Source organism: Elephantulus edwardii, unplaced genomic scaffold, assembly GCF_000299155.1.
Source record: "Elephantulus edwardii isolate Elephantulus edwardi_28Jun2011 unplaced genomic scaffold, EleEdw1.0 scaffold00089, whole genome shotgun sequence".
Classification (NCBI taxonomy): domain Eukaryota; kingdom Metazoa; phylum Chordata; class Mammalia; order Macroscelidea; family Macroscelididae; genus Elephantulus; species Elephantulus edwardii.
The window spans coordinates 12,943,302-12,954,387 of NW_006399839.1; the positions used below are offsets into that span (position 1 = coordinate 12,943,302).

Consider the following 11,086-nt stretch of genomic DNA (forward strand, 5'->3'; position numbering starts at 1 on the left):
CATGCTGGTCTAGCGCTATGTGCCTGGACCGTGAGCTGTTTCAGAGGGGAAATTTCTCGTGAGGCCCACGTCTCTGCTGTCAGCCAGTGGGTCCCAGGAGGCCTCTGACCACCTCAAGTGAGGTATGAGAAGGGGCCAGTTTTGCTGAGAAGTACGTGGGTCAAATCAAGGGGATCCCCAAAAGTGTGAGTGGCCCAGAAGCAGGTTCTTGGAAGATGTCTCACACTAGGATTGACCGGGACCATGGCCAGAGTACTTGCTGTGTGTGCAGGCCGGGCCTCTGATGATTACCCAACTCCTGTCCTCATAAAAACACATGCCACCCACCTTCCAGATGACATGGAGACCCAGGGAAGGACAGGCATGTGTTGGGTACATGGGACGAGTGGCATTGCTGAGACCCAGAGCTCTAGGCCTCCTTGGGGGCCCATCACTGCAATGGACCTCTCCTCTTTGAGCGCAGGAGTCCCAAATTCCAAAAAGAGGAGGTATTAAATGGCTCAGGCAAGACTATGGAAAGCCCTGGGTGACAGGTCTGGCACAAAGAAGTGTCAACATACAGTAAGTTTTGCTACCAGCTGTAACCATGGCAACTGTCTCTAGGAGCCCAGGTGCTCCTGTGGCCTCCAACTCATCCAAGGGGGGCAGCTAGAGCTATCCCCCCGCACTCCCCCAGGAGCCAAGGTGGGAGCCCACGGACTGTCTGTGGGGGGAGCAGCCCCTTCAGTCAACTTCTTAGAGGCTCAGTTTGCTCATCACCAGAGCTGCTCAGGAAGAAGAATCATCAAGAGAGGCTGCTGGGGTCCCCCGAGGAGCTGCGGCCTTGAGCCTCGGCCCAGCCAGGTGGCCTGCCCACTGACACCATGCCGGAGACTGGGTGGGAGGCCTTGTCTGACTGTCTTGGAGGCAGGGGAAGTCCGCTAGCCTGGAAACACTCATTCGACAGGGAAGGCTCTAACATGAGAGATGAGTGGCCTGGGCGTGGGGAAGGGAGGTGGCCCACGCTCCTGTCAGCACGAGGTGGGCTGTCCCCTGAGAGCTGAAGTGATTGCTGAGCAACAGCCAGGCTGGGTGATCTGTTAGTAAAACCCTGCACTAGAAGAAGCAATCCCACCATTACCGAGCAAAGGAAAGAGCGAGAAAAAGTGCTGACAAAATGCCACTGCTGTGCAGTCTTGGCCTGTGGGCAGTGGTGAGCAATAGCCCTGTCATTTGCCTGCACGGTCAGGCCTGCTCTGGCCACGCCGCAGGGGCAGCCCAGAGCTCACCTGTTGCGGTTGAACTGGATGGCGAAGTCAGTCATGACCTGAAGGGCCTTGTTGGTCAGCTGGAGGTCCATGGAGATGGAGCCCACCTGGCGGGTGAAGGTGCCTGAGATCTCCAGCCCCTTGGCCTTCATGGCTGGGAGCCAGACCTACAGGGAAGAGGCGAGAAGGAGTGGTCGTTTGTCTCTTCCTCAGTTCACGTGAGGGCCTCCCGGACCACCGCCCCTGCCTCTACACAAGACGGTGGAAAGACACAGGACACTGTCCACCAGAGACACTGGGGTGGGGCGCCGAGGATCTCAGCAGCTCAAGAGGGCACTGGATATACGGCGGTTCTCAGTCAAATCTTCAAACAGGGCTGAGGACAGCACCCAGACAGCATGTCCCCGTCCGCTCTTAACAGGCCAAGGACAGAGCCAAATGTCCAACAGCATCCTGGGCCCCTGGCCAGAGCCTGAGCCTCCCTGGTTATGACAGTCGTCTGTCCTTGCCAAAGGTGGCCCAAGGACAGTACTTAAAAGTTACCCTCACCAGGCAAGGCCTTTGCTGCCTGACTGCCCTCGTCATCTGAGTTTCAGCTCTAGGACCACCTCCTCCGGGGAGCCTACCTGAGGCTCCAGGCCCACATTCACACCGCAGTGACAGAGCGATGGCAGCTGCCCAGCGAGATCAATGAGGGAGGGCTCTGCTCCTGCTTCCCACAGCCTGGCTCAGAGCCCGCCGTGAAGAGCACTGTCTGTGTACCACCCGCCCCACGACCCTGCCTGGACCTTCTCTCTCCAGGATGCCTCCCTCACAGGTCCCGAGGTGAAAAGGCTCAGCTCCATGCACCTCTAAGTGCATGCCGCACACTGCAGGGGAAGCCACTCCAAGCCCCTCAGAGCCGTCTGGGCCCCAATCCTCACCCCACCCCACTCCCCTGAACAGTTATGCAGCACCACCCCGCCCCCCGTCCTGTTGGCTCCACAGCCCACACACACCTCGCCTTGGAGCTGCTTCTGACCCACACAGCTGAACCCAGCAGAGCTCCCCAGTGAGCCCAGGACCCCAGCCCTCTCTCGTCCTTTCCGTAGTGGCAAAATTCTTTAAAGATGCAGACTGGAGCCCAGTGCTCCTCCAAGGCCCTCAGTGGCCCCCACCAACCATGAGCCCAGCAGCTTGTCGCCCGCCTGCCCACTACGCCCGTGGAACTCGCACGTGTTCCTCCCTCACCCTCCTCGGTGCGCTCCCAAGCTTCCCTTGTATCCCCGGGACAGGGTTGTATTCTCAGTCGTGACTCATGAAGGCAGAGTCGCTGGGTGGATCCTGCTTCCCTCCCTCCCTTCCCTCTCAGCATCTGGGCAGGAGACCTTGCACCACAGACGTTTGCTCAGGGCCGGGAGCGTGTCTCTACCTTGGCTGCTGTAGCTACATGGTGTCTGGGACCAGCCCCGGTTCAGAACTCACGCTCAGTATTCGCTGCTTGAACTGAACAGACGCTGTCACCAGCCTGAGGTGCTGAGAAATCAGGCAGGGCTGCGGTGGCTCAAAGAGCATTACTGACTCTCACAGGACGGTGGCGGCTGTCATCCTGTGAGGGGCTGTCAAGTTGATTCTGTCTCACACTGATTTGTATGCATACCATCCGATTTGTAAAACAGATTTGTAAAACCTCGCCCGAGCCTGCCCAATCTTCACAATCTTACAGCGCGGAAGCCTGTTTGTGATCATACTGTCAATCCATCTCTTTGAGGGTCTTCCTCTCTTCTGATCTTTCCAAGCATGATGTCCTTCTCTGAGGACTGACCCCTCCTAATAACACGCCCAGAAGTATGTGAGATGGAGCCTCAACGTCCCTGCCTCCAAGGAGCCTGCTGGCTGCAATTCTTCGCAGACAGATTTGTTTGTTCTTTTGGCAGCCCGTGGGGTACTGAAGGATACTCAGTACTCTGCTCCAACAACACAGCTCAAAGGCATCAATTTCTCTCCGATCTTCTTTATTCACTGTCTGACTTTCACATGCAAATGAAGCAACTGAAAATATCATGGCTTGGGGGCAAGTACACCTTAGTCTTTAAATGGACATCCTTGCTCTTTAGCACTTTAAAGACATCCTTAACAGCAGCTCTGCCGTCACACAATCTATCATCAAAGTAATGCATTGCAATGAGAATATGTCTTTGGATTTCTTGACAGCTATGCTGCTGGTGTGTTTTGTTTTGTTTTTTACTTGGATCCACAGGACGGAGTGGTGGGGTAGGGGAAGGCAGGCACATCGAACAATTAATTTTAGGTAGAGTCACTGCTGTTAAGAACAATGAGATCCCAGATCTACTGCTTCTGGTCTTGAAGGAGCATGTGTGACTGTCGGGGAGAGCTAGCACATGGACAGCTGAGGCAGTGGACTAAGTCCTGCACGTGTTCCTCCAGGAAGCCCACCAGGTGGTTCCTTCCAACTATCATTTCCATCAGTTGACATACCCACTGAGGCCTCCACCTTGACAAAGTAGCGATGAGGTCTAATAAGAAGTCTATACAAGTTGAGGGCAAGCTCCTCGAGGGCAGGCATCAGGTTTTGGATTGCTGATAGCACGACAGTGACTACATGGGCTGTCATCAAGCCCTCCTGGGTGTGTGCTGACCTTCTGATACTGGTCTGACCCGATGCCTACTCGACTGCGCGTTTACGGCATATGGCCCAGCCTCCTGTATTAGGCAGACAGTTAGCCAAGGGGACCTTTTCTCTAGCACACTGCATATCAACACTCCAGATACCCCACAATCCAGAGGCAGGCACACGAGAGCTTCTCAGGAGCTCTGAGGCTTGACTGAGTGTGTCTGGGGCTTCTACCCTGTGTGTATTTTCAGAATCTGTCATTAACTAGCTATGACCTCAAGCAACACTGGGACTTGTCAACCACAGAGAAGGACAGCAGCTCAAGTCTGCTGGAGGGCTCGGTGGGTGAGGGATGCGTTGTGCTCACGGCTGCGAGCACAGTGTCTGCTGTGAAATCAGTGTCCCTGAGGCCCCAAGCCCTGTTCAGGGAGACTGTCATCACTGCTGCCAAGGTGGATGACACACTCAGGGTGAGGCTAGCTCAGGGAAAGATAGCCATCAAGAGACCGCTGCACTCCTAGTCCAGCTGTTCCCTGCTCCAGGGAGGGGACCTCAGAACAGGGAGGCTCTGCTGTGGATGAAGTGGCAGATACAGCCGTAAGTCAGCCGGGTGGCCGCCCTCTGCAGCAACCCTGATGCTGAGGACCCGGCTACACCGTGCCCTCCCTGCTCCTGACCTCAAACTCAGCTCTCTCTGCTCCTTCTCCTGTCCCCAACTCAGCAAATGTTACCTCCTCTCACCCCTTGCTCCAGCCAGAATGCTGCTGCTTCCTCCCCACCAGCTCCCACACCTTGCAGCACCAGGATCCACAGAAGCTCTCAAGTCATTGTGTCTCCATCCCGAAGACGCCCCATTTGCCCAGGCCGTGACTACTCCTCATCTGATTCCTGTCTCCTGCCCAGGTTCCTGGCTCTCACATTCCTATGTCCTCTAGTCCCTGCTCCGTGCTGCAGCCACTGTGGCCTTTCTAAAGCGCCTTGTCACTCTGCTCAAAACTTTCCGGTGGCTTCCGATGCGCCAGCCACTCCTAACCTGGCCCTGCTCACCCCGCCAGCCGCCACCTTCTCGGATTCCTAGTCCATGATCTCGGGGGGCGGGGGCACAGTGAGCATTTGTGGGTCATCACTATGTGTGTCACAACATTCAGTGACCTGGGGTCAGGACATTCTGCCATGGGAAGGACATGTGGCCTCGCCATGAACCACTGTCCCGCAACTCTCATCTGTTTTCTTCCAGCCAAGGTGCTCTGACACCAACGGGGCCAATGAGCATGAAAACCAACGTGAGGCTGTTTCTTCATTTTGTGCAGAACTTCCCTGAGAGCTGAGGACCGTCTCCGACGCTAATGATACTGCTGGCAACACCACTTGCAGCGCTCAAGCTACAGACGTCAAGTGTAGCTGCCACCATCACGGTGACAATGCACTGCTGCACACAGGCGACACTCTCCTCCTGGCCTCAAGAGCAGGCAAGTCCAAACGTTTCTGGCACGGGAACAGAGAAAACTACACCGCCTGCCTTTTCTGTCTACTTCACACTGTTACAGCAGCTTATTGATACTTACACAGGCTGGAAATGCCATGCAAGGCTTGGAAAGGGGCAGCATGAAGTGTTTATGATGAATGAGGGGCCCTGGGTCAGGCAGCACTGAGAACTGCTGCTCTAATCACAAAGGGTCCTGCCAGTTCCCTAAAAGATACCAGCTTTCTCACACCACGAAGCCTTCTTTCCACAGGCTGTTCCCTGTCTGGAACCCTCTCTCCACTTGCTTGGCTAATTCTAACTTGTTCCACAAAATCTGAACTCCAGGAATCTTGACTTAGGCCCCCACTGTTAGTGACCTCACAACAGCCTCTGTCTCCCACCCCCACTAGCCAGCGCTGGGGTCTCTTAAGGAAATAAGTCAGTGTCTGTGCTTTTCTCTGCTCCTGCCATGAGGGTACGTGTGTTACTTACTGCTTTGGGGGCTACATATGATCCTGACAGGGTGCCCACGCCACTGGTCAGGTCAAAGAGGTCACTCAGGCCACCGCCAATGGGCGCCCCAAGGTTGGCTGGTACAGCTGCTGCTGGTGGGGCTGTGAAATTGGTGCCTCCGATCTGGAAAGGAAGGGAATGGGTCAGACGCAGGGCATCAGGGCTCGGGGTGGAGCCCCTGACCCTTTGGAAGCAGGGAGTTAAGGGCCAGAAGGGATTGCAGGGCTGCCACCCACCTCACCTCTAAGTCACAGACAGAAAACGAGGTAGGTGAGAAGAGATGTTGAGCCCGCTTAGGGTGAGGGGACACTCATCTTAGGGACTGAAGGGGACTCGAGGCCCAGGCTAAGTGGGTGCGAGCTCAGCCTTAGGGAGTCAAAGGGACTGTGGAGACCGAGGGGTCGGCATGAGGATAGTCATGGGTGGGTGGGGGCTGACTGAGGACACAGGGGCTGGGCTCAGCAGGTAGGGGGGCTCCTTGGCCACTTCCTGTCCCTTCCAGGCTGGGTCAGCATTCCCATGAGAAGCAGGGACGAGGCGTGGTGACACAAAAGGGTTGAACCGTACCCCTTCCGACTCATCCCCCATCTCCAAGCAGAAGCAGGCAGGGTGAAGAGAACAGGAAGCCACATGCAGAGAGGAAAGCCAGGGCAGATCAGAGAGACGAGAGAAAGGAAAGAGGAAAAAGATTAGTCAGCGCTGCTCTGTGCGAGACGAACTCGGGAAGAGGCTGTGCTGGAGTCTGAGAGAGGCCCAGACGCTGTCCCTGTGAAGGGCACTCCCCGCAGTGGTACCCCAATCCAGCATGTCCTTAACCTAGCAGCATCTATCATTAGACTGCTCCCCAGGCTGCAGCCCTGGAGACCTGAGTCAGGCAAGGCTGAGAGACAGGGGCTCAGCCCCTTCTACCTGGTGTTATGAGCTACCCAATAAAATTCAGGGGAGACACTGGGACAAGGTCCTCCACTTCTGCTAAAAAGAGAGGAAGGCAGGATCTTCTGTCCTTGACCTCTTGTGGCCCCTCTTGAGATAAGCCCAAATCAGCCTGGTGCAGAGGTGAAGGTGAGGGCTCACAGGCCTGGCTTGTCAAGGCTGGGACTGGCTGGGAGGGGGCCAGAGGAGGGCTGACTGCACACTGGCCCAGCTCTTGGTACTCAGCAGTCGGACAGGCATCTGAGTCCTGTCGGTGCCATTACCCAGCTGTACTGTGACAGAGGCAAGGGCGCCTGACCTAAGCCTTGGTTTTCTCATCTCTAGGTTGGGTTCACGCAGTCACTGTCACAGGTAGATGGCAGGGCCTGGCCTCAGGGCGCCTGAGGGACTTGGCTGGTGTCTGCTACAGACAGCACGTAGTGAGGGCTCCACGGAGGACCATCATTAGCACCCAGAGAAGGGACCCCTCTGGACATACCAGGCTGTCGAGGCCCCCACCCAGAAGATCCACCGCTCCCATCTGCACAGAGGGGGCGGCAAGGGGTGGGCCGCTGACTGGGGGGCCCAGGTCCAGGTTGAGAAGGTCTCCAAGCAGATCTCCCTGAGGAGGAATGACATCAGGCTGCTCAGCAGAGGGGGCTCCAGTGGGGACGGCCTCGGGGCTCTCTGTGCTCTCGCTCCTGCTGGGGATACAGGAGGGAGGGGCCCGTCAGGAGGGAGCCTCCAACCAGGACAGGTACCTCCATTGTCCCAAGTGGGGGCTGTGTCCAGGACCCCTCCCCTCCCCACGCCCATCTGCCACATCTGATCCACTTTCAGGCATTCCTGTCCGCAAGCAGACCAGGCCACGCCACCACCTGCAGGCGGCTTCCGGGAAAGGTGGGGAAAATGAAACAGAATCAAGTCTGAGTCCCAGCTCTGCTGTGTGGAGCTGTGGGATCCTGGACCCATCACTCAAGCTCCTACGCCTGCTGTCCTTGTCTGCTGAGTGGGAACATTCCTCCCGGAGCCATGGTAAAGACTAGATGAAGTCGCAGTAAACATCAGTTGTTGCTGTGTGCCTTCGAGTCTGAACTGACTCACAGCTGGCCCTCCAGTGGGTTTTCAGAGGCAGTAAATCACGTGGGACTGGAAGCAGGAGCGGCATCCACTTCCTCAACAACATGCCTCTGGAAACTCTATGAACGTTGCTAAGTGATGATAGTTACAGAAAGGCTTCAAGCCTTTTGTTCATAGGGTCGCTACGAGTCATGCTCGACTCGATGACAATCAATAATCAACAACAAATCACATGGGAGGAGAATGCCCACTCTTCTCTCAAGGAGCAGCTGGTAGATTAGAACTGAGTGCCTTTGGGATTGCAGCACAGGCTACCAGAGCTCCCTAGTGAATGTCTAATGTGTGATACTCAGTTAAAGGTCTCTCGGACACTCAAATGTGCCTCTGACTCGGGCCTTGTCTGGGGCCATCACTGGGCCGAAGTGCTGGAACCCCAGGAACCCCAGGACTGAGGAGCCAGGGGGGTGGCTCTGGCGCAGCCACTCACGAGGCCGTGCGGGGAGGCAGGCTCTTGTGCACCACGCCGCGGCCGCCCTCCACAAAGGCGCTGGGCGGCTTGTGGTAGACGGAGGCCAGCGTGCCGATGTAGCAGATGAGCTCGTCCAGCAGTGTGGGCTCGATGAGGTCCGTCTCTTCCGAGATGAGAGGCTTCTCAGCCAGTACCACCTCCTTGGCCGCCACTGGATCGGTGGACAGCAAGCGCCAGTAGATGTAGCCACGGTCCCGTAGGTCGGGGTTATCTGAGTCCTGGTGGGGGTGATCAGAATTCGGTGAAACTCAACCCGAGACCCAAGCGTGACTGAGGGGCTGCATGATGGCGGCGAAGCCTGAGGACTCGCGCACTCAGGCCCCGTCTCCGTTCTAGTCCCTGCCCTGAGCTGCCACTCTGTCCAGTCTGTTCTCATCCACACCTTCCCTTCTCTGCACACCTGTCCTCTCTCCAGGCGGTCTCTTAAATGCAGTCACAACTCGGCCACTTGACCCGCTCCACTGTGACTTCACATCTAGACTCTGAGCTCTATGAACTGATACCTCCTGGAGCCAGGCTCTCTCGAGGTGCCAGCCTTGGGTAGCACACTGAGGTTTGGGTTTTAGGACCAAAGCTCCCCCTGCTGGAGGCTGAGCACCCACCTGGGTGGCCAGGCTTAGGACCTGCTGCACCAGCTCCTGGGTCTCCGTAGGCTTCTTCAGAAAGAGTTTCACAATGGCTGTGAGCAGCTGCAGCTGGACCTTTTGAGGAGACAGAGGGTGACGAAATGAGAGGAGTGGGCTTCATGCAGGGCCAGGGAAGACCACCAAACGCGGGCCCAAGGAGAGGGCTGCAGAGTTCCTGCGGACAAGAACAGCTCTTCTGCCTGTTGGGGTTCCAGGGGACACTGGTTAAGTCAGCAGGAACGGTTGGTGGAGTTAAACTTTGCTCACTTGGGAAGGAGCTCAGACGGCCCAGCCTTGGGAGCTCAGAAACACGTCAGGGGACTTCTCAGAGCTCTGGGCTCTCCAGCACTGCAAGCTGCTTATGGTTTAAAAAGGTGACACTTCATTCAGAAAGACAAATTTGAAACTGAAAATAAATATTTCAAAATACTAAACAAACAAAAAAAAAGTGACACTTGGGGCTGGGAAGATCCTTAAGGATGCTGTCCAAAAAAAAAAAAAAAGGATGCTGTCCAACAAAAAAGTGGGGGGGGTCCCAAAGAGGATGTGGGGAGCTGGAAACACCCCTGCACAGCCTCTCACCAAGCCTGCTGCCTCTGTTAGAATATTCTTTCTGCCCTCAGCCAGGTCTGCCATCTCCCTACCCTGTCCCAGCCCTGCCTACGTATGCTGCTTCGGCTCCTCGCCCCTTCAAGCCTCTCGGCTACCTTGTGCATGAGAATAGGCTCTGGTACTCGAAGAGACTTTCGGTTGTTAAATCTGAACTGACCCATAGCTGCCTCTCCAGTGGGTTTTCAGAGGCTGTAAACTGCATAGGAGGAAGGAGACTGCCCATTTTTCTCCCACGGAGCAGCTGGTGGATTTGAATCGCATACCTTTGCGCTGGCAGTGCAATTCCTTACCGCTAAGCCACTAGAACTCCCTATGGACAGGCTTTCTAGTCAAGGGCTTTCCTCTGGCAGTGAGCTCCGAGGGCAGGAATAGTGTCTTGCTCACAGCCACAACCCCAGTTACTATTTAATCTAGGGTCTTGTTACACAGGAGGGCCTCCATAAATACCTGCTGACTGAAAACACACCTAAGCAATGAGAATTCCCTGCATAGACTCAATCCTTTCTCTGTCACAGTCTCATTTTTGCCAGTCCTAGGGCCAGAGGAGGGCAGCCTAAGGCTCCAAACCTGGACAGGGCTGGGAGGGCGGTGCTGCGGCAGGAACAGGCAGGTGGCTCTGTGGCAAGAAGATGGGAGCAGCGGGGCAGGACACTGGCGGTATGGGATGCTGGGGACATCTCCTGATGGCGGACCAACAGGAAGACACTTACAAAATCAATGGCTTACTTAGCCTGGTTCTCAGAGTGGGCTGAGAGCACAAGGCCAGAGGGCATGCGGTCTGTTTCTGGAACTGAGTGCTTTGGGAATGTGAACCTGGCCCCAGCCTCTGATAGGCGGCCCTAGAGGAGCCATCTACTCCTGTCTAAAGGGGGCTATGTGGCCTACATCTGGGGTCCTTTGAGCTTTGAGAATGATAGTCCTTACCAGTTTATAAGGAGCTAGGTAGTCAGCTGACACATCATTTTAACGCTAGCCCTACCATTTACCCAGCCAGGTGACCCTGGATGAGTCATTTAACTTCTCTGAGTCTCGGTGTCTTCATCTATAAAATGGGTGCTGTAACAGTACCTTTACAGGGTTTATAGGTAAAATCAGTAAGGTAACAAATGTTAAATGTGCTGAGTGTTTTGCTCAACATACATCAGCTGCCATCTCTGTCCTCATCCCACCAGCACCGCTGTCATCACATGAGCAGTATGTACCCTCTCCCCAGCCCGGGCCTGCTGGCTGCCTGGAGTCATACAGACAGACTGTTGGGGCGCTGAGCCACATGGCTCTTCATGCACAGTCTGCATGGGCTCAGGGCAACCCTCCTGCATGATAGACACGCTGTCTCCACCATCCAGACAAGGATGGATGGCAGGACAGGGGTGAGAGGCAGGCTGGGAGGATGCATCACCTGACCATTGCTAAAGAGGCCGGGTAGTCTAGGAGGAAGCAGAGGAAGAGGGAGAGGAGGGTAAGGAGGAGGGAGAGGAGGGGAGAAGG

The 11,086-nt window shown here is 55.8% G+C and overlaps 1 protein-coding gene across 7 annotated transcripts in view; it reads right to left on the reverse strand.

The window, feature by feature from the left end:
• The window catches only part of AP1B1 (adaptor-related protein complex 1, beta 1 subunit), a 39,870-nt gene that overhangs the window by 3,281 nt on the left and 25,503 nt on the right, over window positions 1–11,086 (reverse strand). For 2 of the 7 annotated variants that reach the window (XM_006890487.1, XM_006890486.1), the window contains exons 11-16: window positions 8,963–9,061; window positions 8,319–8,578; window positions 7,251–7,452; window positions 6,407–6,427; window positions 5,819–5,962; window positions 1,269–1,414 (exon numbers count right to left, since the gene is read on the reverse strand). In XM_006890487.1, the coding sequence (XP_006890549.1) occupies window positions 1,269–1,414; window positions 5,819–5,962; window positions 6,407–6,427; window positions 7,251–7,452; window positions 8,319–8,578; window positions 8,963–9,061 (872 nt within the window). Of the gene's footprint in view, window positions 1–1,268; window positions 1,415–5,818; window positions 5,963–6,047; window positions 6,083–6,406; window positions 6,428–7,236; window positions 7,453–8,318; window positions 8,579–8,962; window positions 9,062–11,086 lie in introns of all 7 variants that reach the window. The other 5 variants (XM_006890489.1, XM_006890488.1, XM_006890490.1 and 2 more) reach the window with 4 other exon arrangements.